Source organism: Artemia franciscana, chromosome 10 (genome assembly GCF_032884065.1).
Source record: "Artemia franciscana chromosome 10, ASM3288406v1, whole genome shotgun sequence".
In the NCBI taxonomy this organism is placed as follows: domain Eukaryota; kingdom Metazoa; phylum Arthropoda; class Branchiopoda; order Anostraca; family Artemiidae; genus Artemia; species Artemia franciscana.
In genome coordinates this window covers 44,677,382-44,705,071 of record NC_088872.1, presented here as the reverse complement: position 1 = coordinate 44,705,071, position 27,690 = coordinate 44,677,382, and the positions used below count along the sequence as shown (strand labels likewise).

General features: G+C 33.6%; 2 protein-coding genes across 2 annotated transcripts in view; one reads left to right on the top strand and one right to left on the bottom strand.

Annotated features, from left to right (window-relative positions):
- LOC136032235 (GRIP and coiled-coil domain-containing protein 1-like) overlaps positions 1 to 27,690 on the top strand; it is a 132,820-nt gene that overhangs the window by 41,480 nt on the left and 63,650 nt on the right. The window lies entirely within an intron of this gene.
- Positions 146 to 26,661, bottom strand: LOC136032237 (protein YIPF6-like). Its single transcript, XM_065712463.1, has 6 exons — positions 26,459 to 26,661; positions 17,026 to 17,104; positions 14,211 to 14,253; positions 7,868 to 7,999; positions 4,686 to 4,843; positions 146 to 439 (listed from the first exon to the last, which is right to left on the bottom strand). Exons 1-6 carry the CDS (start codon positions 26,573 to 26,575, stop codon positions 327 to 329), a joined length of 642 nt encoding a protein of 213 aa, XP_065568535.1. The 5' UTR covers positions 26,576 to 26,661; the 3' UTR covers positions 146 to 326.

Genomic DNA, 27,690 nt, shown 5'->3' with positions numbered 1-27,690 from the left:
ACAAAAAAATTTCTTCTTTGAGAGTATATCCCGCGAATTTAACATTTTCCCGCAAAAGCACTGTATAAAAAAAAAAAAAAATCAATACGTGCTTTATAGTTGGTGAAATAGCTCTAAAAACACCTAAGCCGTTTATCTACATCTCTTCTATATAATACAAAACTCATTTATTAACTCCTTTTCAAAACAGTACCAAAATTTCGTCGTTGCAAACTGAATGGACTCATATTTGTCTTCCACCAAATACACATTTACATATGGTTTAGTCATTTCATAAATTAAGAAACAGAACATTAATTTTCAAAAAAAAAGCGATTAACTGGAAGTTATACCCTGGATAAAATTAACCAAGAGATAACAAAATAAAATAGAAAGATAGGATACATTGCAAGAGCTTTTCTTCCTGGAGGTTGACTGTCGCCCAGAAAAATGACAGAAGCTGAAAATAAGACATCAACATTAATGGGATATGTTAAGTAAAATTGTATTCCAGATTGGTTCATCATAACTATCTTCTGAACAATAGACCTAACCAAAAATTATCGCTTTCGGCAGCATTTCATAGAAGATCATGAAGTTATACCTTCGTGTTCAAACAGTTCGTGGTAACGAACTGTAGTAAGGAGCGACCCGGCTCAATAGTAACCAAAACTCTAAAAAATGGAATTTTGATACCAATAGCTACATCAAAAGAATCGCATTTTAATGCTGATTTTAAATATATAAGTTTCATCAAGTTTAGTCTTACCCATCAAAAGTTACGAGCCTGGGAAAATTTGCGTTATTTTAGAAAATAGGGGGAAACACCCCCTAAAAGTCATAGACTTAGCAAAAATCACACCATCAGATTCAGCGTATCAGAGAACCCTACTGTAGAAGTTTCAAGCTCCTATCTACAAAAACGTGGAATTTTATATTTTTTGCCAGAAGGCAGATCATGGATGCATGTTTATTTGTTTGTTTGTTTTTTCGTTGTTTTTCCCAGGGGTGATCGTGTCGACCCAGTTGTCCTAGAATGTTGCGAGAGGGCTCATTCTAACGGAAATGAAAAGTTCTAGTGCCCTTTTTAAGTGACCAAAAAAATTGGAGGGCACCTAGGCCCCCTCCCACGCTAATTATTTTCCCAAAGTCAACGGATCAAAATTCTGAGATAGCCATTTTATTCAGCGTAGTCGAAAAACCTTATAACTATGTCTTTGGGGACGACTTACTCCCCCACAGTCCCCGTGGGAGGAGTTACAAGTTCAAAACTTTGACCAGTGCTTACATATAGTAATGGTTAATATGGTTAAAAGTGTACAGGCGTTTTCAGGATGATTTTTTTGTTGGAGGCAGGGGTTGAGAAGAGGGGGATATGCTGGGGGAACTTTCCATCGAGGAATTTGTCATGGGGGAAGAAAATTTCCATGAAGGGAGCGCAGGATTTACTAGCATTACTTAAAAAAAACAATGAAAAAATAAATATGAAAAAGTTTTTTTTTTCAGCTGGAAGTAAGCAGCAGCATTAAAACTTAAAACGAACAAAAATTATTACCCATATGAGGGGCTCACCTCCTCCTAATACCTCGCTCTTTACGCTAAAGTATTTTCAGTAATTTCAACTATTTATTCTGCGGCTTTTGTGATTCAGGAGTCATTCCTAATGAATTGGGACAAAATTTGAGCTTTAGTGTAAAGAGCGAGGTACTGACGAGGGGGCGAATCCCCTCATATATGTAATAAAAATATGAGAATACAAAAGTTCTTTACGTAAGCTAATTTATAAGTTACTTATATATTTTACTTATAAAAAGATTCGTAAAAATTAAAAGTTCTAGTTGCCTTTTTAATTAACCGAAAATCGGAGGGCAACTAGGCTTCCTCCCCCGCTCTTTTTTTCTCAAAATCATTCGATCAAAATTATGAGAAAGCCATTTAGCCATAAAAAAATAAATATACAAATTTCGTTTTAATTATTCCTCTGCGGAGAGCCAAAATCAAAACATGCATTGATTCAAAAACGTTCAGAAATTAAATTTTAAAAAAAACAAGTTTTTTTAAATGAAAGTAAGGAACGACATTAAAACTTAAAACGAACAGAAATTACTCCGTATATGAAATGGGCTTTTCCTTCTCAACGCCCCGCTCTTTACGCTGAAGTTTTTTTACTGTTTTAAAATGTAGAGTTAAGAGAAAGAGTCAAGTTATTTTTTATAATGAGTTGGTAAGTGGAAAAGATTTCCAAGGTAAATGTAGGTGGTAGATGTTTAATTACTTTTTATGCTGGCAGTTCCATATTTACTGCTTAAGAGCGTAGGGGAGACTATCAGATTCCAAAGAAACTTTTGTACAAACTGATGGAGCAGTTTCCAGAATAATTTTTAACCTAACTTCTCAAAAATTATTAGTTCTTCGTAACCCTAAGATGATGCAAAAATACCATCAAATCCATGTTTTTTTTTATGTTTTCGACTCTAAATAAGCAACATTTTAATTTTTGAAAATGAGTCAGTCATTTAAATATAAGGAAGCACTTTTTAAAGAATTCTGATTATTACAATTTACAATTACAAATACAATATACAATTTTGTACTATTTCAAAAACCTTCAGCTATACTGAAGTCATCTGCTGTAAAATAAAGCTTAATTCTTCATCCTTTCTAGTTTTTGGTACATAACAAGAAGCCTTTCAATGTCGTTTCAGCAATCAATTTAGAGCAATGATCCCTAAGGAACTACAAAAGTTTAACAGCGCCATTACAAAATGATTAACTGGGTAAATAAGCAAAACAAACCACTACAATTGCAAATCCGTTAAAATGATTGATATGACTGATCAAACTCCATAATTTCTTTCAGTAAGAGGCCTCATCATATCTTTGTCTGAAAATTTGTTATTGGGCTATTAAAAGGCTATTAAGCCCTTATTGAGACCGAATAACACCTTTGCAAATAAGTATTTATTAATATTTGCCTATTTTCACGTAGGTTTTCTCTTTTCTTGTAATAAAAAAATACACACGTCCCTACTTAGATTTCGAAAAATACCATTTTTGCCCCTTCGATTTTTGCGAATTGGCCGAACTACCCCCCCCCCCCCGCCTTTTAACGCGCGCAAATAAAGGCACCGTTATTCTTAGTAGCTTGATACCGTATCTACAGCTCGAAGAGTCAAGCTTGAAACATAGTAGACGGGTAAACACATAAAAACGTGCTTTTCACTTCAGACACTGGCTTTTAACACTAAAATACATACTTACAAGCAACATACATTCAGCCATTACATCTAAACACGTCTACTAAAAGCTTTAATGATTTATTAAATTAACACAGCCTCGAATGTTCTGTTGTAAGTCAAAACAAATAGCAATGCTCCTTCCTATAATTTTGCTTAACAACCTCTTAAGGTTCCCTTCTAGTACCAAAAGAAATAGAAAACAATACTGCCCTCGCTTGATTTGGGCCCCCTGAGCTACTTTTCTTTTTTCTCTTCTGTCTTTCTGGCTGGATCCCACGGATAAATTCAACTTTTGGAGTTTCATGTAATGAGCGAGCTTCCATTGCACTTCAGAAATTTACTTTATCAATAGAGACTCTTGGCTGAGTCACCCTGAAGAGCAGTGATGCGGATTGCAGCGGAAATTACTTCGAACCCCTTTTCCACCCATATTCGAGCAATTTCTTGATTTTTTTTTTTATGTATAAATTAAAGTTTATGCAAGCTCAGGATTCCATAAGCCTTAGACTTCTATAATAAACCCCGGTAAATTTTGCCCATGTGAGCTGTTTTAATAATTAAAGCAGATTAAAAGCAATTTTGGTTCATGCCATTAGCTTTTGTTAAAAGAGACAAACTAGTATTGACAAACCCGGCAGATATTTTAAGAATTCAGTTGCCACTTTACGAAGTAATTAGCGAAAATTAACAACCGTACAATGAATACTGAGAGACGCTTTTGAACAAAAAATTAAATATTTAATTCGTGCCTATTTAATTAAATATTTAACTAATTAATTATTAAATTATATTTACATATTTAGTTAATTATATTCATTTATAACATTTCCTATGTTATTAACTGCGACAAACATAATATCTACCGATATTTGGATTTTTTTTTTACTCTCTTATTACTCTTGTTTTTGCAAGTAGATACTTAATTAAAAATACATTATGAGAGAGAAAGAATGCGAAGAAAATTAATTTTAATTATAATTAATTAAATTAACCATAATTAATTTAATTATAATTAATTAATTTAATTGCAATTATTTTATATATAATTTATATTTATATTTATAAATTATAAATATAAATTATATTTATTGTATCTGCTAAGAAATATAGCAAGCTACTTGTTAGTAGGTTACTTATAGCTCAACAAATATCCTGTCCTGTAGCTATGAGTCCTGTAGCTATGGGAAGCTTTTTGAAAAATATCGAAAATTATCCAATATTATGGTACCACACCTTATGACTTCAAGCCATTTTTCGGTTCAATCTTTGCAGTAATTCGTGCATTTTTTCTTCTGCTTTCTTTCTTCTTTTTATGGCTGAATTTTTACTAAAAGTAACATTATATCATCAAGGGCGTTAACCAAAAAATGCATTTAGCCTTTGTTAACTCGTTACCCTCCTAGGGCCCTGCCCAGACCCCCAAGCCTGGCCAACCCAGAAAACAGATTTATTAACAAAAGACCTTACCATAAACAGCCCATGCAAATCCCAAGAGAGTCACTATAAATCTAAGGAAGAAGAGGAACGACGTTTGTTCAGCGAAGAGTATTACGAAGCATACAGTCAGAGCTATGACACAGGGAAGGAGACAATATCCAAGCACACAAACACTTTGGAAGAAAGATCTAAAAAAAGAAAAAAAATCATTAAATGTTAGTCGTTAAAAAAACTACTTTGGAAAGTAATTTAATATAAGAACTCACACACTAAATAAACACTTCAGAAGAAAGATCTGAAAAAAAAAACATGAAATTAGTCGTTAAATAAACTAGTAAGAACAATTTTAAGCTTAGGAAAATTTTCAACGCACAATATTTTTATATACTATTTAAGATTAATAAATACAAATGAACCGTGTATCTTTAGAGGTGATTGTACGATAAAGAGAACTTGGTATTAGTAAACCAGAACCAGAATCACTAGGATTTTAGCCCCAGAGCTCTTAAATATTAGCCCAGTGCGTTATCAACTGGAAAGCGGTATCGTGTTAAAGGGGTTTGAGATCTGATTAACTGATCAGGTTCGACCATCTCACCAAAGTCAGCTTCTCAAAGCTATTTTGTTTCATCATTTCATTATTTCAATTGCTGAGTAGGATTTAATCACAAGGATTTTCGTCTAATTCTATTTAATTATAAGATCATGAAAATAATCTTTTTAATTTTAATTATGAAAACCTTTGACCTCACTACGTTTTAGAATGGGCTCCTTTAGACTAGCCTCACATAAAGTATTAATAGTGTATTATAAAATAACAAAATGATTAATTATTATCACTATTTATGATCAAGAGCCACAGCTATTGTCTCATAGAAGAAGCGTCAACTCGTTGTGCAGATTAATGATCGGGATAGGGGTATTTACGATTTCTCACGAAATAGTCGGTAAAAATTATAGTTACAATAAATTTTTTGTTTGCGGTAAGAATCACCACTTCCCTCAAAGAGTAAGGCGGGATAACTATGAAAATTAATTATTTAGAAATACCGGGACAAATATGTAAGAAATATAGTACATTTCCTTTTTTACTTAGATTATTTGTTCAAAAAGTATATAAGTTATACAAAAGATATAAAAGTAACCTGCAAAGAGAGATAACCGTTTGCGTAGGGAATAAGACCAAAATAAAAATTAACACTCTCAAAACGAAAGAAAAAGCCTCACCAGGATGGTACAAAAATAAAAAACAACCATGAAATAGCTGTAAATATTCCAATATTAACTTGGATTAATATTGAACATTGAATAATATTATTGGATTATTGAATTAATATTGAATTTAATATACATATTAATTTATTAATTATTAAGTGGCTTTACCACTTACATTCTATAATTTAACTTTAAAAGTTAACAGAATTATTTAGACGATTAGAAATTTTTACATCTCACACAAATGGATGACAAATATTAACTTAAATGACTGTCTATTCTTGCATGATCACCCTGCATAAGAGAAAAACATACAAATGCAATATCAATTAAACAGCCAATAGCAGGATGCTTGTAACTATACAAATTGTAAAATTTGATACAAGTAGATGTTGTGCTTTACCTGGCGTCTTTATAATTTTTGATATACTAAAATTTTGAGAGCTTTTTTGTACTTATAAATTCCAGTAGTTTTCTTTTAGGATTTGGACAATTATGAATGAATAAACACTATTTAAAAGCATCGTTTTTGACGTTGTTTCATATTAGACAGTTTTAACAATAACAAAAATAATTTCGTCTTCTATTTTCTAGAACACTAATATAATTTTTTTTAAACATCCCTTTTTTCAGGTAGCCAAATTATCACTTATGTTCTCGATACCCCCAACAAAATACTGAATCACATAAACGACTTTAGCGTAAGGCTAAAAAAAAAAACAACAACAACACACGCGTCTAACTCAACAGCATAACTAGACTTAAAACAACAATAAAGTCCAAACCACAAACACTAGAAGGTAATTAAATTTTTCTAACAATCCAAACCCAGCTTTGCAATTTATCCTAAAAACCTTCAACCTGTTTTTAACCTGTATGCCGCCATTACCGCCAGGGTATTGTTGATCGGAGTATCTTAGTATTTGTTTTTGTTTCAAGTTTATTTTTCAGAAATTTGAGCTCCATTTAAATATTTGTATTGCATTTTATGAAATTTGTTTAGTAATCAAACCGGATTTTTTTTTTTTTTTCATCTCAGCATCACGGGAGAAATAACAGAATATGCCCTGTTTGAAATCTGATCTGCAAACTTCTGAGAAAAATACAATATTGAAGACATCCTTCGTCCATGATTCTAGCAGCCGGCAAAATTGTATTTTCAATCACTTATTTTCTACTGAGTTAGCATATACACTAAAGATAGAGTAATTTAACAGAAATTTAAGGCAGTAAAATTACAAAAATCAAAATGCAATAGAAAAATGTAGCATTGTTTTTAAACATAATATTAAGCTATTACAATTAAGCACTATAAAAAGTAAAAATTCCGGAAATTCAAGCTTGTCTTGGATACTATTTGGTGCCCTAAAACAAGAGGCGCCTGGGGTAAGATGGCTTTACAGAAGTCATCCGACACACATGAATCTTAAATTGAGAAATTTGTGTTCGTAAAATTTTAATAGAAGTAAAAAAAAAAAAAGAAGAAAAAAAATCAGCTTTGAAACCTCAAAATTCATTCAAATTCTCTCATCTTGCCTAGATTAGCTAATAATTATAAACAAGTTATGTACGCACGGCGGAGGTCTTCGGCCCCTCACCCCAAAGTTCAGATTTTTCCATCTTTTTTTATAGTGACCCATTCAGCCTTTTTCTATTTGTATTATTTTTAAAATAAATGAGTTGAAAAACAAATCAATTGGATTTTGAGGCTCGGACGAAATCCCCTCCCCCACCCCAAAAAGTCAGCATTCCCGAAGTTAATTGCCTTGTATGTACCTACTACAAATTTTCCTTCCAGTTGTCAATATGAAAACTTGTTCCAGCTCAAACTTCGTGTGAATTAAATACTTTCAACGCAACTACTTCAATTAAGGTCATTTCGTGCAAAAATGACCCTGTTTTCTACTTACTGTCCTTAGACCCTTTTTTCAGTTCTATATTTACATGGATGAAAGGTTCATATTTAAATTTGACATTGTCTAAGAATTACACCATACATTTTCCCACCAAGCAGCGACGAATTCAATGTGACGACAATGGCTCCAAGACAAACTATAAGAAAAACCTCCGCAAATTCAGGTCCACTCTCACTTGCATTGCCACTGTTGTCAGCAGACTTCTGAAGCATCCTAAAAATAAAAACATCACTACAATTTTTATTCTGAAAAGCCCAAATGAGTAATACTGCTGCAATGTTTTTACACAAAAAAAAAACGGACAAGGATACTAAAAAAACTAAAAAAACACATCCATCACAGCAGTGTTTTATGTTAATATGTGCAAACATAACATTAAAAAAGTCAAGACTCAATATAAAAAAAAAGTAACCCTTCAGAAATAAAAACAGAATTGTGCATCCTTGAATACCAATGACACCAAAATAAAAACACTTTTGTGCCCCCTGTGCCTATCTTTGGTTTATTTACATCTGAAACTTTTGATTTTTTATTTTGGCTGTATCAAAATTACGAAATCTTCACAGTGCTGCCACGTTAAATCGTGGAAACTAATTAGTCGAAATTGAAACCGCTTTCTACGTTTGCCGAATCAAACATTAAAAATAAATTGATTCACAAAGACAACTAAGCTTTCAGAGAACATCATCACCTTCTAAAGCTACTTGATGCCATATGTTTTAGGTTATATTCTACCTATATTCTCTTTACTTAAATCTGGTGCCTCCTACTACCAAAAATTCTATAAGCAAATATGGAGGCCTTTTTTTTATTAAAAATTTAAATCATGATTTTTCATAATTTAAGAAGATGTATATGGTCGTGTAAATTTCTACTTTAACAATTCACCAATTTCACTCTCCTTGGTTCTTCACCAGAACAAGATGAAAAGCAAAAATGAGGATTAAATTAGAATTGGAAAGCTTCGTAAAAATTGATACATAAACCTTCCCTAGTTGAGTTCTGAATAATTTATTTCTTTTTATTAAGATAAATATTTCCTCGCTTTATTCTTCAAAGAGAAATACTCTTTTATATACAAAAATAGGGCTCAATAAAATACTAGCAAGACAAAAATCTAAGTTCTTACTTTCCATAAAACCTGAAGTACAAAAAACGAGATAATTTTTGGACACAACTTATAAATAACAAAATATAGCTGTTTTACTAGTATTCACAATATTTGCACAGGTTTGAACCTTAGAAGAAGAAGAGGGAGGGTCTAAAGCACAAAGAAATCGAATTTTTATGCAAAACTTTTAAAATATTTTATAAAGCATCCTACAATGCTGAGGGATATCCTTCTTTTCTCCATATGATGTGCAAACATGTCAGCAATAATATATCATCAATGTGAGCATACGACTTGGCAAAATAGGAAATGAAACCTATTCCAGCGAAACTGTTATAAAACAAAGTAAAGAGAAACCTGATAAAATCAATCATGTTGTTTTTGGATTTCATACTTAAATTAAAAAATCTCAGCTTGACATTTGAAAAATTCAATAAATCTCTGCCACACTCAGCAAAAAAAAAAAAAAAAAAAAAAAAACAAAGAGCAGAAGCTTTTGCTAGCGAGCCGCAGAATGCGTACTGTGTCTGAACCGTAGCAAACATTGAAAAGTGGATCAGAAGTTTTTACCAAACTTTGGCAGCCTGAATAAGTAAAAAATAGAGGATCAAAACCAAACATTTATGGGTATTGAGCACAATAATGACAGTACTTTTCATTTTCAACTAAGATACACATTGTAAGCATTTTTAAACCAATTCTACTGGATGTATTTTGCTCAAGGATTGGCGACTCTCAAGATAAATAGAACCAAACAACTAGCATAGCTTTATGTACCTGTGTTTGTCTCAAGTAGATTAAGTTGTGATGAGCTAATAATTTATTTCATATGATGTATTACTTCTTAATCTTCACTTAATTTACAATCTAAAAAAAAAAAAAAAATTGAGACATGTCTTTGACGCTTAATATGGTAGTGTTAGATGGACTTCCTTTACCCATTTGTTACGTAAATTGACATTTCTAATGACATTTCTTAACAAGGGAACAAGGCTACTATGTTCAAAAGTGATTTTAGAGTAAACAGCTCCCCCTTCTCACCCATCATTACCCCAAAAACATCCCATCAAAATTTTGAAATAGCAATTTTGGTCACAGTAATTGAAGCTACCCTCCATCACACGTCGTGTTTTCCCGAAATGCATCCAATACAATTTTTGATATAGCCATATTTTTCATAATAGTCCAAAAACCATATAACAAGGCTTTTGAGGTTTATAACAACCATCGAAGTCTGGGGGCAAGGGTTGTAAGTTATAGCCTGGGGGCATTCAAATTTTTCACGAAAGAGATAGTTTAATAAACTTTAGAGGTGGCTCATTGGGTTGAAAATTAGAAGTTCTAGTTCCCTTTTAAGAGTCAAAAGTGATGGAGGTCAACTAGTTCCCCCGCAACAACCCCTCTTTTCACCAACACATCTGATTGAAACTATGATATGGCCATTTTGTTCAAATTAGTCTATAGAACATCTAGCAACGCCTCCAGGGCTGATATAACCTCCCAAAGCCCTCGAGCAAGGGCTGTAAGTTATGCTCTGGGGCATATAGGGTGTTTATTGAATGGGAGGTCGGATAACCTTCAAACGACATTTGATTCGAAATTCGAAGTTATAGTGCCTTTTTTAAGAGTCAAAGTGATTTGAAAGGCCGTCCCTGACGGGTAATACAAAATTCAAGCCGCCCCCGAAGGCTGAAACAAGCCCATAGAAGCACGTGCTTCAATTTGTAGCATTTGATCATTTGTTATAGACGAAATGATGAAGATTTAAAAAAAAGGCTGAGGAACTAACAAAAAGTATGGACTGCATTTTTCGTATTTGTTTTGAAATATTTGTGCAAAGTTAGATTTAACCAGGACGACCTATTTACCATGTTCGTTTCGAAAGGTTGGTGCTTAGTTTAAAATAACCGGACAAACAAACAAAACTGATTTAAAACTAATCCAACTAAACTTACTGGACCATGCGCGGACACGCGCAAATTTGTTTTTACTTTGGCATCAAAAATTGCTGTGAAACACACAAATTTGGTCAATCTTAGCACTTTAGGAGCTGACCATAATGGGAGTCTTAATTTTCAAAGACTCGGGTGTGTTTTTTGTTTCACTTTCTGGTAACGTGTTTTTTGCTATTCTGTTTAATTCTCAAGGGTCTGAAAATATAAGTGAAATAGATTGAAAAATTATCCTTAAATGAAAAAGGAAAGCATGGTATGATGGTACCTATGCAAAAAGGGGGGAGAGGACTTGATGATAAATTTGGGGATATTTTCATTACTAAGCTATAATGTTTATGAATATACCCCTCGAGACCTCTATTGCTCTTTCGAAGAATAACCATTGTTTTACTCTAAATGAAACGGACCCTTTAAGATGATACCTTGTTCTCTTAATTTCTGCAATTTAGTTGGAGTCTTATTTTCTTTTACTCTAGGTTTTGGGCATAATGTTTTAATCTTAAACACATTATGATTGAATGCGTGGTAGATTAAAGGGTACTTATGTATTATTCCGCCAACACTCAAGTTTACGCTGTGTAAAACTCGAGAACAGACCGGTTTTATGTGTCCGTATTAAGAGAAAATTAGCTTACGCTCAGTGGAAAACGAGTGGTGGGTGACAGAATATATTAAAATTATATAATTTGGACGATATATTTGAACATTAGGGGGGGGCTAGTATAGGGCAGGTTATCCCCATCCTAATGCGCAAATATATAGCCCAAATTTGTTTCTACAGTATTATATTTTCATCACTCTTGAGTGTTCACTTCTTGGGTGTTGGCGATATAATACGGAAGTACCGATTAAAGGAATTGATCTTTTGGCCAGGCATTTTCCCCATTTAAATATTTGTTGAATTTTGCTTCATTTGGTATTTAAAAATCAAGTACTTTCTTTTTCCTGTGATAATTTTATTTTGCATATAACCTTTTATATTTAAATGTATCCCCCCCTCCTCCTCCCCTCGCCATTGCTGCTCCAGTACCCCCCTGCAATATTTTTGGCAGGCGTTCATGCTAGTTTGAGTGTTCAACTGCAGTCTAGGATCTTTTTACAGTCTATGAAAGTTGTTCAGACACTGAATGAAATTTTACGGAATACATATTCTGCTCTATAGGCCATTGAAAATGTGTTTCAAGTACCTCGGCCTACCTTCACAACTTCTAATGCTTGAGCAATTATTAACCCTGTATAAAGACTATTCCTGGGATAAAAACAATAGAATCAAAAGAAAACCTGTGGTAGAATGGGATCTGTCATTCAAAACTTATCCTAAATATAATCTTCTTACCACAAAAATTGCAGCTCCTCCCCCCCTGCCCCTTCTAATTAGACAAAATTAAGCTATAGACTATATTCAAAAGCGAAAAATAGTTGATTAAAACAAAAGCGACCCAAAAACAAGATTCATAAAAAAATTTTGTTCTTTCTTTGAGAGGTCATAGGGGTTGTGAGCCCTACTCATGTTAATTTCTGCTAGACTTGAGTTTGACTTGGTTATTTATTGTAATTTCTGTTCGTTTTAAAACCTCCCCCCACCCCTCTGGACACACGTTTAAAGGCCTATAGCCTCACTACTATGTTCACTCCTCTAATCTTTACCCTTTAGCCCTAAATCCGACTTTCACATTCAGCTGGGATAAAAATCGCTCTATTTTTGGACTGTCCCTCGGGGTGAGATTCCACGTTTTCTTGAGATTTGCATCCAACCATTGGTGTGCCTTTATATTTTTGTCTCAAGTAACTTTAAACTGTGCCAAGGGGCAAGTTCTGTTTTACTTCAGACGTGGAATTGTTTCCACAGATAAATGTTAAGATGCTAGTCAATCAAGTCCCTCTTGACGCATGGTACCAGCTCATATGCCAAAACCCTTTTTTCGCTTCTCTCTAACGTATATTCGTGATGGCGTGAAGGAAAATTTTGTATTTAATCTTGCTGCAAGGCCATGATAAGTGATGACAATGAACCCATAAGATTTTTGTCTTTTTCTTTTTTATTTCACTGGGTTGTTGGGTCTATGAATTTCCCTACTGGCCAAGCCAGATATTTCATCACTAAACAAGCGTGATTGTTTACCGTTAATCTTACAAATTCCCTTCTTCAAAATCCTAAAGCTGGTTGAGATGGCTATACATCCAATGACTCCAATTGTGCTACAGACACGTTGGATGGGAGCGGATCCTGAGCAAAGCTGATTTGTAGCCGCAGTTAGAAATTGGTCAGAGATGGAAGATTGGAAGGTATATTTGAGATTTTGAAGTTGAAGTTTTTGAAGATTTTGAAGTTTTGTGTATATTTATTCTGTTGTCCTTTGACATTCTGATCAACGGAGCGTAGGGGCGGTCATTTATCCTAGGTGGAAGGTGCCAGACCCCCAGCCTTAATTATCAGATAAATTTCCCTTTCTCATAATTTAATGTTTCCTCTTTATACTTATTGTTGGGCTCCTGGCCCGAATTATCAGCTAATCGTCCCTTTGCTCTTTTTTAAATCTCTCTAAGATCGCTTTTTTCCCCTTTTTCCGCGATAACCTTTACGTCAAAATGAAAAAGCTAGTTATTGTAAAAGGCAAAAAAGGTTTCGTCCAGAGATACAGATAAACAGCGCTGCTTGGTCTTCTTCAGTTGCGTTTAACAATCATTAAATTTTCGGAAAAAGCGCAGTCAGAATTATTGTGATTGTTCAGATTTCATAGGATCACATTCCGCTCAGGAGTACAGTGTCTTTTTGTGTCCTTTCTTTTTCAAGTGGGTTTGTAAATTTAGTTCGTTTTCGAAACTGAATCCAACATAGTATGTTTTTTTACAGTTTGCTGTGGCTATATTTTTCCCTATCTCAGGTTTTGATATGATTCTACTTTAGGAGAGTTACTTCCCCCATATCAGTATTAAGGATATCCCTCGAGGGAAAATATACACAACACTTAACGTGGCTTGACGACTAAGCCGATTTTTGAAGCATAGATGGTGTAACCCTCTTCAAATTGTACCTGCGAGATACCCTTCCCCTAGCCTATCGAGAGGCGTCTTCTAATCCGGTTTGTCTGTTGGTTATAAGGTTACAACACGATGAGTTGGAATACGCCTCAACGACACGCTTGACAAGAATAATAATTAAATAAGACAGTCAAAGTCTAAAAGGGCGAAAAAGAACAGTTTTCGTATTCTAAATCTTAGAAAAAAAACTGCCAAAAAAACTAAGTATCTGTTTTGTCCAATTTGTGCAAATTACATAGTTGTATATGATTCTTAATTAACTAGATTTATCAAATTAATGCTGGTCTTTAAAATCAAAGATTAAGCTTGTACTTACATTGCCATATAGGTACAAAGCATGAAAGGTCCCCAGAGATCCCCTAAAAAAGAAAGAAAAAATAATAGCAAAATATTAGACTAGTTCATTCAATGAAAAAAACTTACTAAAATACAATGTCTGTCATATCCGAAATTGTATAGAACAAGATGCAACAAGCTATTTTAGAACAATCAAGAGAATTGAAAACGGGACATTGATTAGCAAGAAACCTGGAAGGTATTAAGGCTTAGTGTAAAATTATAAGGTATTAGACAGTACGGTAATGTGGGATATAAATTAAGCGAAAAACATCAGCCATCTACCATTGCTCCAGTCATAAATTGACATAACAGCTGGGTACAAAATAGGGAAAAAATCAAGGAATAGGAAGGAAGAAAAGAGGGAATAGAAGGAAGAGAATGAATGGATCACGAGTTGCACAATAGGGCTGCCAAAGCAAAGAGCGATATGTCTTGAATTTACTAATTATTTTTTCTTATCACCATGCCTCTCGTACAGAAATTGCCATAGAAACTTTGGAGGGGGATCAATGGAACGGAAACTGAAAAGAGATTTTGAAATTCTGATAGGTGTTTTCAGAAAAACAGATGTTAATGATAATCTATATCAGCTAATTGAGGGTTTCAAGCTGTGGTAGATTTTTAATTGAATTTTTTTTAAATCCTGAAGTTTTCAGATGCTCCAATCAAACGTTTAAATCTCGATATGTCTGTTGAGCACAAAAATAAAAATTTGAAATTCAGCTCATATTTAGCATTAAAAGAATTGTCCGGTAAAAACATTGATTTATAGACAACTAATCGTGGAAATATGATTGGATGTTATGTACCAAGATAAGTATAAAAATCCTCAGTGTGATAATAAACAAGTATAGAAATCGTACAAGTATATACAATTTCATGGACAAATATACGCAATCTCTATGCATAAATAAAACTATATTTTATGACTGGTTGGTATTGACAAGGTGAGAAATTTTAAAGCAATATTGTAGATACATTCCGCTTCCGCTTTTTTTTTCATTTTCAAATTTTCACTTTTTTTCAACATTTCATAAGTAAATGGTTGAAGAAAAAAATCGATTCCATCCCATTTATTCAAACTAGAAATTCAGAAATCCATTTATACAGACTAGTTAAAAAAAATAAAGATAAAATTATTTACTTTCTTTTATGAACAATTTTTTGAAAATCTTTTTTCTTAAGTGACATTTTTCTTTAATGGAGGAGAACCATATACTTAGTTTTAAGTGTATACTTACACGAGCCTTAATTGTAGTTCACATATTTCTAAAGAGTTTTGCCTTTATTTTAATGTTTTAGGATGAAGAGAGAGGGTGACGAAAATTGGCTGTAAAGTAGACACTGTTTGCTAACCACAATCCAAAATGTAATAATATCTTTTACTTAATGCATTTACTTTCTATTATTCAAATCCCCCAAAAAACAAAATGTTGTAAAAATCATACCGCTTTGCAAAAAAAAGAGCAAATCCAAATTTTATAATAGCCAAAAAAAGTAGTGATATCAATTTTTTCGACTCTGTGCCATAGCAAGACTCGAAAACGAATCTTTCACAGTAAAAGGAAGTTAAAATATTGAGTTTTTCAGCCCTGTTGTGACAACACAATCCTGGAACATCATTTCGACAGCCTAAGGATGGTGGGATTCCCAGTTTCCCCTCCTTGCTATTACGACTCCGGTAATACGGACAGATTCCCTTGATAAATCTAGACTTAATTAAATACTTTTAGGCGATCTACGTCATCGGTAAATTCTAACAGAGACCCCACAAAGTAACTGCAACTTTGTTTAAAACTTTTTTGGACAAAGAAACAGTCTTAACAATTAAAAACTTAATAATAGCTTAACTACTAAAACCAATTGCAAAAAATAACTTTAATGTGTAACATCGTCCCAACCCAAGTTCACCACAAAGTTAGGGGGTACGCACCACATGCCCCCCCCCCCCCTACCTGGATTCAACACTGAGAACAGTGTAATGTTTGTTTTTATTTAAAAATAGGAATAGGAGACCAGTTCTTAAAAGGTGGTGACTGCATAATAACTTCACGAGCATAAAAAAAAAAAAAACGCTTAAGAAAAAATTCTATCATAATGAAAAATCACAATCCTAAATAGAAAATAAAGCTATAAAATCATTAAAAATAATTAAGAAAATTAGTATATTATTTTATTATGTTAGATTAAAATTGGTCCTTGGGCTGCATTCAGGTCTCTTTTTGGATTTAAGATCTCAGTCCTGTTTTATAGCCACCGACATGTTGATTATTTCACGATTAATGAATATTTCATAGAGACCTAATGAGTTGATATTGCTATTTAGTGGCATGATGATTGACATTTGATATTTCGTTTGATATATTTATTTATTTCCCTCAAAATCTAGGAGTATGTAAAATACATAAATGATATTACAAAAAAAAAATTCAACAAAGGAACAAAGAATTGATATAAAATAGGATTAATAACATAACTGAATAAAATACATAAAAACATTAGAGCACCAAAAATTATTTATATTCCTAGCTGATCCCAGTGGCTAGGATTAAGATGAATAATTTTTACCGTAAGTCTGAAAATTTAGTCTTTAATGACAACGTTTTCCCCTTTACCAGAATTTATGCAATGTTTGACACTTTTTAGTATTTTATAAAAGGAAGAATTAGAAACCAATTTTCTCAAAATACTACAGTTATGCCTAGTAACAAAGAATAAAGAACTTGGCAGACCTCAGATTTAATTATAAGTAGTGTTTCGAACAAATGCAGCCGAAAAAATTAGGCACTTACACTCTTTAAGCAAAGTTTGCTTCTGCTTAGGAAACAATACATATTTGAATTTTTGTCCTGCAGCACCAAGGTCTCTCATCTGAAAAACAAAAATGACAGAGTTTGAGACAAAATCAGCAAGTACACAACCCAAAAACAAATTTCATAGCTATTCCCTGTACCTATAGACAATATACAGCTTCGATTGGACCCCTGTGTTTTCTGAAGAAGAATCCCCAATAGGAACACATAAAAAATATAAATAAAAGATCCTCCAGAGCCATTGCTGGCGCATAGGGCGTCGAATCGACGTTTCAGTTGCTGGGTGTTTTTACAGGAACAAGTAGCAAGCTTGTCGCCCAACCTTGCTGCGGCGGCGATCGAACCCTGGGCCCCGTATTGCCAAGCAGAGCACCAATCCACTGTGCTACAACAGTTTATAAAAGATCTTCCAGAGCCATTGCAGGCCCATAGGGCGTCGAATCGAAGTTTCAGTTGCTGGGTGTTTTTTTACAGGGACAAGTAGCAAGCTTGTCGCCCAACCTTGCTGCAGCAGGGATCGAACCCTGGGTCCCATATTCCCAAGAAGAACATCAATCCACTGTGCTACAACAGGTTAATAGGAACACATGATAATCTAATATTTGTTATTCTACCCATTTATGACCGTGCGTGTCCTATTAAGGTAATAAAAGTGAGGAAACAGAAGCCCCGTACGCCGTAGATAACGAGTGAAATACTGGAAGAAACAGAGCTAAGGATTGAGCTTTATCAAAGATATTATCTAGATGATAAAAGTGATGCTTTGTATGAATTGTTAAAAAAAAACAGCGCGATTTACGTCACAAGGCTATGGCTGAATATTATGATAGAAAGTCTTCAAATAGTAAAGGAAATATGAAAGTAACAAGGAAACTGATAAATGAAGAGACCAATGGGAATGCTAAAATTGGAGGGGATGAAGTACGACTTGGAGGGTTCACCTCTGATGATAAGTCTGGAATCGCAAATAAGTTGGGTAATTTTTTCTCTAATATTGGTATAAAGTGCAAAGCAGTGTAAAAAATAGATGTCAACAGGTTCAATAATAGAAGATATGAGATAATAGAGGTGAGTTTTGAATTAGCCTTTGATCCATGTACAAGTGATGAACTGCTTAAAATAATAAAATCTCTGAAATCAAATTCTGCGAGAGTGCATGGCTTATCTCTAAGAGCGTTTAAGGCAATAATGCGTTATATTCTACCCTGTCTGCCTTTTATTATAAACCTGCCACTTGAAAAGGGCATTTTCCCAGATCAGCTAAAAGTTGCACAAGTGATAACACTTCATAAAGGTGGCCCTGTAAAGGAAATTCAGAACTGGAGACCAATTTCAATCCTACCATTAATTTCGACATTATTAAAAAAGTTGTTCATAAGCGTCTATATAGTTTCCTACAGGCTAATGATTTGCTGAGTGAGACCCAATTCAGATTTCGCAAAGGGCATTCGACAACGAATGCTTTGCAACAACTTAAGGAATCAACTAACAGTGGTATGGACAGAAGTGAAACACCCCCATCTGTATTTATAGATATTCGCAAAGCATTCGATACATTTGATTTTCAAACGCTACAAAGTCGGATGGAGTCGTTAGGTGTCAGCAAAAAGTACTTAAAGTGGTTTAAAAGTTATATCACAGGGAGATCCCTCAAAGCAGTGTTGAATGATGTGCGCTCAGAGGCATTTCCAGTGATGTGTGGAGTAACCAAGGATCAGTGTTAGGTCCGCTGCTTCACATCATCTAAGTTGATCTCATGCGTCTTTAGTTGAAAGATGTGTGTCTTATCTCGTTTGGTGATTATACTGTTTTAACTGTGTTTGCCTCACCTGTGAAGGACCTGGTGAGAAAAGCGAATCTCGCATTGGAACGGTTGAAGATTTTTACTTCACTAAGTTTATTGTGTGTAAATGTTCGCAAGCTATTTTTAATGACGCTCTGTAGAATTGGTACACCATTGGATGTGTCTGGCCAGGTAACTCTATGTGGTAATCCAGTTCATCAAAGTGATCTTCTCCACTACATTGGTTTGTATCTTCACAGAAATGCAGTATCATAATAATAAGTAATGCAGCAATGCAGTCTGCTGCGCTGACTCCCTCAGAGAATACTTCTAACTATATATTATTCACTGTTTTATCCATATATCTCCTACGGTTGCCATCTATGGAGCAGTAACTTCTTATGCAACTATAGAAGAGTGCAAGTTCTACAAAATAAAGCTATTAGAACAATGGGTAGGTATGTCCAGGATGTACATGACACAGGATGGTGTTTGTTTTAGATCCCTGAAGCTCCTTAATGTAGGTCAGATAAGAGATTATCAAGCTGCAGTACTTTTATTTCAGTGTAAGAATGGTTCAACCCCTGATGTTTTTAAGAGTTTTTACCAAATTAATAGTGACCAGCATAATTATGGAATTAGTCAAAGTGAAAATATGGGTTTTTGATTTGTATTGCGGTATCAGATCTTCATTTTCAAAGAAAATCTAAGTCCATCTGTATGGAATGAGTTACCATTGAGCATTAGGGCGGCAGAACACGTACCTCAGTTTAAAAAGAATTTAAAAGATTATTTTTTTGTGGGGAATTTGTTGAATTTTATTATGGCTGGTAGGTTGGGTAGGGGAGAAAAGAGGAGCCGGAGAAGTAAGGGTGGGCAGGAGCTGAAGTGGGGTTGGGGGCAGGGTTGGGGAGAAGAAGGGGTTGAGTATTGAAGATTGATGGAGAATGGATTTGTTATTATTACTTTTCTTTTCCGTTTTTATTTGTCTATTATTATTTTTAATTCATTAATTTTTGGTTTATTTATAACAGTTTTAATCAAATAGTTGAGGTTTAAGTAAACAGTCGAGTTAATAGGTAAATAGTTACGTAGATTTTCGAGCGACAGCGAACCCTCATAGGTTTTCTCCAGCGCGAAAGTGTTGTTGAATTTATTTATTTGTTTGTTAATGTTGAATAATAAACTTGAACTTATGAACATTAAAGCTACTTACAGAACAGAAATTAGATAGGAAGAAATGAAATATGTTGTTCTCCATTCTATGATCATTCTGAATAAAAAAAAATACAGCCATTACGATTACACCCCAGTCCTTGTCTTCTAATGGAGCCAGATATAGCCCTAATGCTTGCTAATTTAGTGGATTTGCCAATATTTTTTGCGCTTATTTATCATCAGTAGCTGGTTCATAATGGCTAAACGAGGTATAATTCTTTTGTTTTATTTTCTAATTTCTGTCCTACAAGTAACCTTAAGTAATGTAAAGTTTATTTTTTCCCAGAACCAAACAGCATGTGGAAACAAACTATAAGTGAGGACAGGCTAGTAGTAACTAGAACTCCAAAAAAAGGAATTTTGATTGCAATTAATAGATCAAAAAAGTTAGTTTTTTTATGCTAATGCCAAATGTTCAAAATTCATTAAGTTTACTGTTACCTATCAAAAGCTATAAAAATGAGAAAACCTGCCTGATTTTCAAAAAAGAGGAAAACACTCCCAAAATTCGAACGATCTTAATGAAAATCACACCAGTAAATTTCGCATATCAGAGAACACTACTATAGACATTTCAAACTTCTGTCTACAAAAATGTAGAATTTCACTTTTTTTCAGAAGAAAAACCATGGATGCTTGTTTATTTGTAAGTTGCTTTTTTTTAACTCTGTTGTATCGTAGCACAGTGGATTGATGCTCTACTTGCCAATAAAGGATCCATTGCTACTTGTCCCTGTAAAAAAGACCCAGTCACTAAAACGTCGAGTCGACGCCCTATGCGCCAGCAATGGCTCAGGAGGTTCTTTATCCTTTTCCCTCAGCTTGAACAAAACATCCTAGAAGATTGGGAAAGGGCTACTTGGAAAGTGAAATTTAAATGTTTTAGTACCCTCTTCAAGTGAACAAAGTGATTGGGTTGGAGTAAGATCCCATCTTAAGAAATTAATAAGTTAAGAAATGGACTGTATAAGAAGCAACATCCCCCAGCCATGGCACCCAGGGTATTTGCCCAGCCCCTCCCCCTTGAACAGCTCTGAAAATGATTTTGAAAAGCTGACTTTTTTTGTATTAGTTTAGTAGTAGACCACCTGAAAACCATTTCATAAAATTTGAAAATACTTATATCATTCCTAAACGCACTTCATATTTGCTTTACATCACCATCTAACAATCAAATATATAGTTCAAGCTATATATTCTATATGAATTTTCCATACATGATTCTATTCTTCAAATCAATTTAACAACAAACAAGCAACATCAACTAGCAAAAAAAAAATCATGGAAAATATCTAATTTGGGTTACCATAAGGTCAAATACATAACTTTGTTAAAAAAAAAAACAACTATAAAGAAACTCAAGGTAATCAAAGTAATTTACAGCCAGTTCAAAAAAAACATATTTCAGCAAGAATTTCTGTCAAGTCATCTACAATGCTCAAGACTAAGTCTTTTTCGTTTTAAATGCCTCCAAAAATGATTTTGGCACATAATTTACAGTGAAATGTGAAATTACCTCACTGAAAAGAAATAAAAGATGTGAATGTTCAAAAACAGATGGTAAAGCAGATTCAAACTTATCATTTTATTTTAGAGATTTTTCAATTGAAAGCTTGTGTTTGTCCAATCTTTCTCCCAACTGTTGATAGATTCTGCCAATGTAAGACTTCCTACAAGAACACAAGACTCTGTACATACCACTCTCAAATATAGAGTCAGTTCCAATCATTTCGTTGAAATTTTAGTTCATTTGGAAATAAACAGCTTATATTTTCATTGATTTGTCTAAGTTCATCACTGACTTAGGAGATATATGTTAACTTTTTTTAGGTCAAGTGCATATCAACATCAAGCCTTTGTGAAAGGGGTGGAGTAGAATAAAGTGGATTTGTTTAAGGAATAATATAAGTAAGTATTTCAGGATTTTATAATGGTTCCTTCCGAGAAGGTCAATAGAATTATTTTACAAATCCTAAGGCTGTATCTGGGACCATCAGGGGCTGAGAATGTTGTCAGGGTAATGACTATCATATTGAATGGATTAATAAAATAGGGAATATAATAGTAATTCTTTTAATTTCATCAAGATCTTTGGTAAATATATACAAGATTCTATAACTGACAAGGTGAACACACGTTTTGATATTCTGTTTCTTATGCTCTTTTTAAATATAATAATCAATTTACTTGCAAATACAACCTCCCACTTAAGGCTGCATAGATAGTCCTAATAATTTATTTCTGTATACTTCTTAATCTAGTCATATGTTATAGGTTCTATATTAAACCAATTATTTTCTCTGTAATAAATTTATCTATGAGTATGGCTAAGGGTACTTTGCCACAATATTGTATAAAATGATTTTGAAAAGTGGATAATAATGGAATAAAAGTTGATAATATGATCAGTAGAAGCATCCAGTAAATGTATAAAATAGCATCTCACCAGAAAGAGACATGCTACAACAAAATTAGCCATTTTATAGATTTTGACTTTAAGTTCACTTTTATGGTTTTGTTAATATTTTTGACAATTCACACCTAGCCCTCCTCTGATGGTCTTATATAACCATGGGCTATATAAAAAACTAACTCGAAAATGATGAAATTCTTACTTTGTAATATGCAGCAAGTATCAACAAATCAAATTTCTTTGTTTTCTCCATTTTATCTGTTTTTAAATCAGTTTTGACCAATTATTATGCCTTTTCTTACACAATCCAGGGCTTTTTTTTCAAAAAAGAAGACAAAACCATAAAAATAAACATAATATGACAATATGAAATCCCTTGGTTCTAGCATGTCTCCTTCAAGAGACACTATTCTAGGCCTTTGCCAAAGCTTCCTGCATGTTAGAAAGTAAGAATTTTGTTGTTTTAAAGTTTTATTTTGATATTTATATATTTTGAGGGGTATTTAAGGGAACATAAGGAGGGGAGAGGGGTACATTTGCAAGTGAATTGATTGTTAAATTTGGAAACAGCACAAAAAAAATTGAGTAAATTTCTAAGTGATGTACTACTGAGATAGCTAAGAAATTGACATCTTTTTAGAATAAGAATTTCATCCCGAATCTATGTATAGCATCTATTTTCATTGGAAATGAGCTTCAACCCCTCCCCCACACACTGTGTCCTGTTTTCAATGTGAGTCAGAACTCAATTCAACATGTGTTGAAATACTTATGGAATGTTTGTGGGCAGATCCTGATGCATTTGACATAACTATTTTTTTTATTTTTCACTTCTCTTCAGATTTTTTTAATGTGTAAATGTATAAAACGCTATTCAGATAGTGGAAGCAAAAAACTGAAAAAAATGTTTCAAGTATAGGGATGAAAATGAGTAATCATAAGGAGGTTAATTGTGTGACCTAGGTCTCTAGAATACAATCTATGATACAAGTTTCTCCATAAATGATATCTGGAATGGCCTACTTCCTCTCAGCTTTAATGGTCCAGCAAAGATTTATTTGTTGTTCACAGTGAAAGTGTTTTCAACATTTGACCATTTCAAAGTGAATCTACCATTTTAATCCCATTAAGAAAAATTTTAGTTTTGACTATCCTTTGTCTGGGAAGTCTAGGATTCTTGAAATATGCATGTCCTACTTAAGATAATTAGAAGTTTGTGACACTGAAAGGTTTAGCATGTTTCACTAGTATTTTGTGTAGGATTGGGTCTAAGAGCACCAGAGTGGATTTCAAATTTTTTTAAGAAGTTTGTTGTCATTATATTTGACTTAGTGGAATTTACTTTCATATGTAAATTCTTAACTTTTTCCAAAACTTGGGTTAGATTGTCATGGGGTCAGTTTATAGTTCTATGACATACTTCAAGGATCAGTAGATCATCTACATATTAATGCCTTTAAGTGAATTTTACCAATTTGACTAATCAATACTACATATGCAAGAGGCCCTAACAAGGTTCCTTGAGGAATTCTATGTTAATTAGGGAGGGGTTCAGAGAAAATATTCTACAGCTTGGGATCAATTTGAAAGACAACATATATAAAATTTACTAAGAGGTGGTCTACTTCAAATTTATTCAGTAACAAATGAATTAGGGTGTTTTAATCATCCAAGTCAAATGCTTAAAAATATGAGCATAGTTTGTGGCCGAGTGGTAGTTTCTTAGACGATGGAAAAATCTAGCATCAAATCAGTAAAACTACAATTAAAAACAACAACTTTTTTATCATATGAAATATTATTATAAATAATAATCAACAAAATTTCTTGTTGTTCAGAAAGTACCTGTGAATTTGACAACTATTTTTTTTCAGAGGATCCTTGAATTTTGACACCAATTGTTTCTCATCTGTTTTACATGCTCAGTGAAGTTTTGACAGAATCAACTATATTTTGACTGGGCCAGTTGCTGTCTGTCAAAAATTTTGACAAGGTTACTACAAGATATTCTCAAAAAAGTGAATCTCATAATAGAAGCCAAAATCCACATTTGAACTGAGCTGAAGGAACATTATTAGTCAATCCAGTAAATTAGACAAAAATTTTCAACACTTGGAACACAGTTTTGTCAATATACTATTAGATGCCATTTGAACTCAATTTTATCAAAAAAAGCCAATGTGGCTATATTCTAGAGAAGATGAGATGTATCTTAATGCATTGGTGCTAATTGTAACCTTTTTTGGCAAAAAAAGCAACCAATTAAAGATAGTTTGAACATTGCATAGCTAAAAATTGTCCAAAGTTCATTTTGTGTCAAAACAGGAAACTGATTGAATTGAATATTCTTTTCTTATCTGGGTTTATTGGATCTAGTGTCCATGTTTTGCAACATCAAAGTATAATGATGGCAAAAGTGAAACAGTTCAAAACAGGGATGATACCTTTTTATTGACAGTGAACAGAACTGTTACTGTCTGTTCACTGTCAATAAAAAGGTTTCATCCCTATTTTGAACTGTTTTACTTTTGTAATGGAAAGGCAGTGTGGTCTTTGAAGTTATCTATATAATGATGGCTTTCAGAGATGGTGTTCCAAGTCACAACTAAGAAGAGTTATCCTGTTTTAAAGGAAAATTTCAACAGTGGTTCCAAAACTGCACTGTTGAATCATCAGTGCCTTTACCCTATGTTGACTGAAAAATATGCTGAAGTGAGTGGGCCTAGTGTGTCCTAATTATTGCTATTTCAGTTATAAAATCTTGTAGAATTCTAGTTTTCTACTGCTCTTCAGATGTAACACTCAGAAACATTACAGAAATTGGTGACACTAGAGAAAAGAGGCTCTTCTGAAGAAAATATCAAGGATAAAATTCTAGTTTAGCTACTTTTTACTATCTTAGAAAGGGGTTAGGTTAGGGAAATGAAACTTTCAGGGATGGGTATACAAACTAAAATAAGTCCCAGGAAGGTATTTTGAAGTATCTACCTCCACTCCTTCTCTCTATAGAGGGCAGTGACCTTTGATAACCTTTGAAAATATGTGTGTTCTAAAAGTGAAACCTTGCAACACAGATCTTCTGCTTAAATGAAATAGGCTACAAGAAAACTGTTTTCAGCTTCACAACTTTGGTTGATCCTTAGGTTCCCCAGTGGTGTTACCAAGTTTAGTACTGTATTAGTGTGTAGAAGAAAGTTTAACATGTACAAGTAGTGTATTTTGGATTCATCAAAAATTAGGTAAAATTCTAGTTAATTGACTTCTTGCTATCTTGGAAAGAGTTTAGGTTAAGAAAATGAAACTTTCAGGGATGAGTCTATAGGCTAAAGTATGTCCTGGGAAGGTATTTTGAAGCAACTACCTCTACTCCTTCTCCCTCTAGAGGGTCCTGACCTCTGATGACCTTTAAAAATGTGTGTGTTATGAAAGTGCAACCTTTCAAAATAGATCTTCTGCTTAATTAAAGTACAACAAAATTGTTTTCAGCTTCATAACTTTGCTCAATTCCATTTTATAATGTTTTAAAGATTTGCAAATACATTTCCTAAATTTTGACAAAAAAAACATTTATATGGCTCAAAATTCTAGCCTAGGCCTACTCAAATAACAGGAATTGCATTTTCAGAACTAAAGGCAGAGAAAAAGCAACTAGTAACTGAAAATTAAGGTAAAATGTTGTTTTGTCAAAATTTCAGTAGGTATAGACCTGTCATGTAGGCAAATTTCAGGGCCCTTTAGAGGGAGGAGTGGAGGTGGGCACTTTAAAATACCTTCCCAGGACATACTTTGTCCTGTAGACTCATCCTTGAAAGTTTCATTTTCCTAAACTAAACCATTTCTGCGATAGAAAGAAGTCAATTAACTAGAATTTTACTAAAAATTAAAAGAAACAAGAAACTAGGCTTTTCTAGCCTATTCAGAGTAGGGATCTATTTTTGACAGAATTGACCAACATAGGCTGAATGATTTATTAGATCAAAGTTCCAATGCCAACTTACAATAGTATTTTTTATTGGCTCATCAAGTGTGTTGAATTCTGGTAGGCCATCTTCACCTATCCCGGGCCTTTCAAGTGAGGCCATTTCTCCTTTAACAATAGGGTCATAGAAATCCATCTTTTGCCAGCTAACACGGTTGTCAAATAGTTTTAGCTGAGATTGTCATTTTTCAGCCAGAAGAGTCACATATATTCGGCGTCACATATAAACTCAAGAAGTGTCACGAAAAGTTTTTCTTCGAAACGCTACTGATCATGAAAATATCCAAGCCGCTGCAACAGTGATCGCACCCTGCCTAAATTTTAAGATCAGATGATGTAATTATGAAGTACCGACAGTATTTGGTAATAAGTATAAAATTTTCAACGCAGTCAAATTGCGATTTTCTCGTATAAATACTTGAATCACCTGCTCACCCCTGCTTTTGAAAATCTTTTTACTTTTAATAGAGATCGTCATGATTATAACACAAAAAAAGCTGATAACTTAACCCATGAGTTCAGGAGTACTACTCAGGCATCGTTTGTGATTCGCCATTACGGTCCCCATGCTTGGAATAATTTGCCCGAGGGTGTGAAAAATGTGCCTAGTCTTCCGGCTTTCAAGTCAGGGGTAAAGAAGTTTTTTTTATCTCGTGAATAATTTTGATCTAAGGCCCGTTCCAGGTTGTCATTCTATTCAAGGCATTTCCCTAATTTACTTGCTGTTAATTTTTTTTCTGTTAATTTTTTTTTTCTGTCTTCTTCTTGTCTTTTTCCTCTTTCTCTTTTTTTTCCTTTCTTCCTTCATCAGTTAAGTTTCTTTTGTATTGAATAGCGTGATATGAATGTGGTTTTAATTAGCTGAGGGTGATAACCTCGCTTGCCTTTACAAGCTTATTGCCTTTCTTGGCAGGCGAATGGCGAATAATGTTTGTTTTCTTTTCTTAATAAATGTATATCTCATATCTCAAAAGCTTTACAATATCAAGAAAAACAGAAGCAACTTTCATACCATTATAAAACGCATCACTCACAGAAGTTGTCAGAAATAAGACAGCGTGCTGAGCAGATAAATCCCTCCCCACAAAAACCAAATTGATCTGGATTAAAAAATTACTTACTCTCCAAAAAATCAACCATTCTTTTAATTATTAGTTTCTCAAACAATCTGGATACTACTTGTAATAAAAAAAATGGGCCTATAATTTCCTTGTACATTTTTATCCTCACCTTTATATAGAGGAATAATTA

Coding starts and splice junctions, on each gene's coding strand:
- LOC136032237 (XM_065712463.1), bottom strand. CDS start 26,575: ATGGATTTCTATGACCCTATTGTTAAAGGAGAAATGGCCTCACTTGAA. Junction 17,105..26,458: donor AGCCAATAAAAAATACTATT/GTAAGTTGGCAT, acceptor TTTGTTTTTCAG/ATGAGAGACCTTGGTGCTGC. Junction 14,254..17,025: donor GCAAACTTTGCTTAAAGAGT/GTAAGTGCCTAA, acceptor TTTCTTTTTTAG/GGGATCTCTGGGGACCTTTC.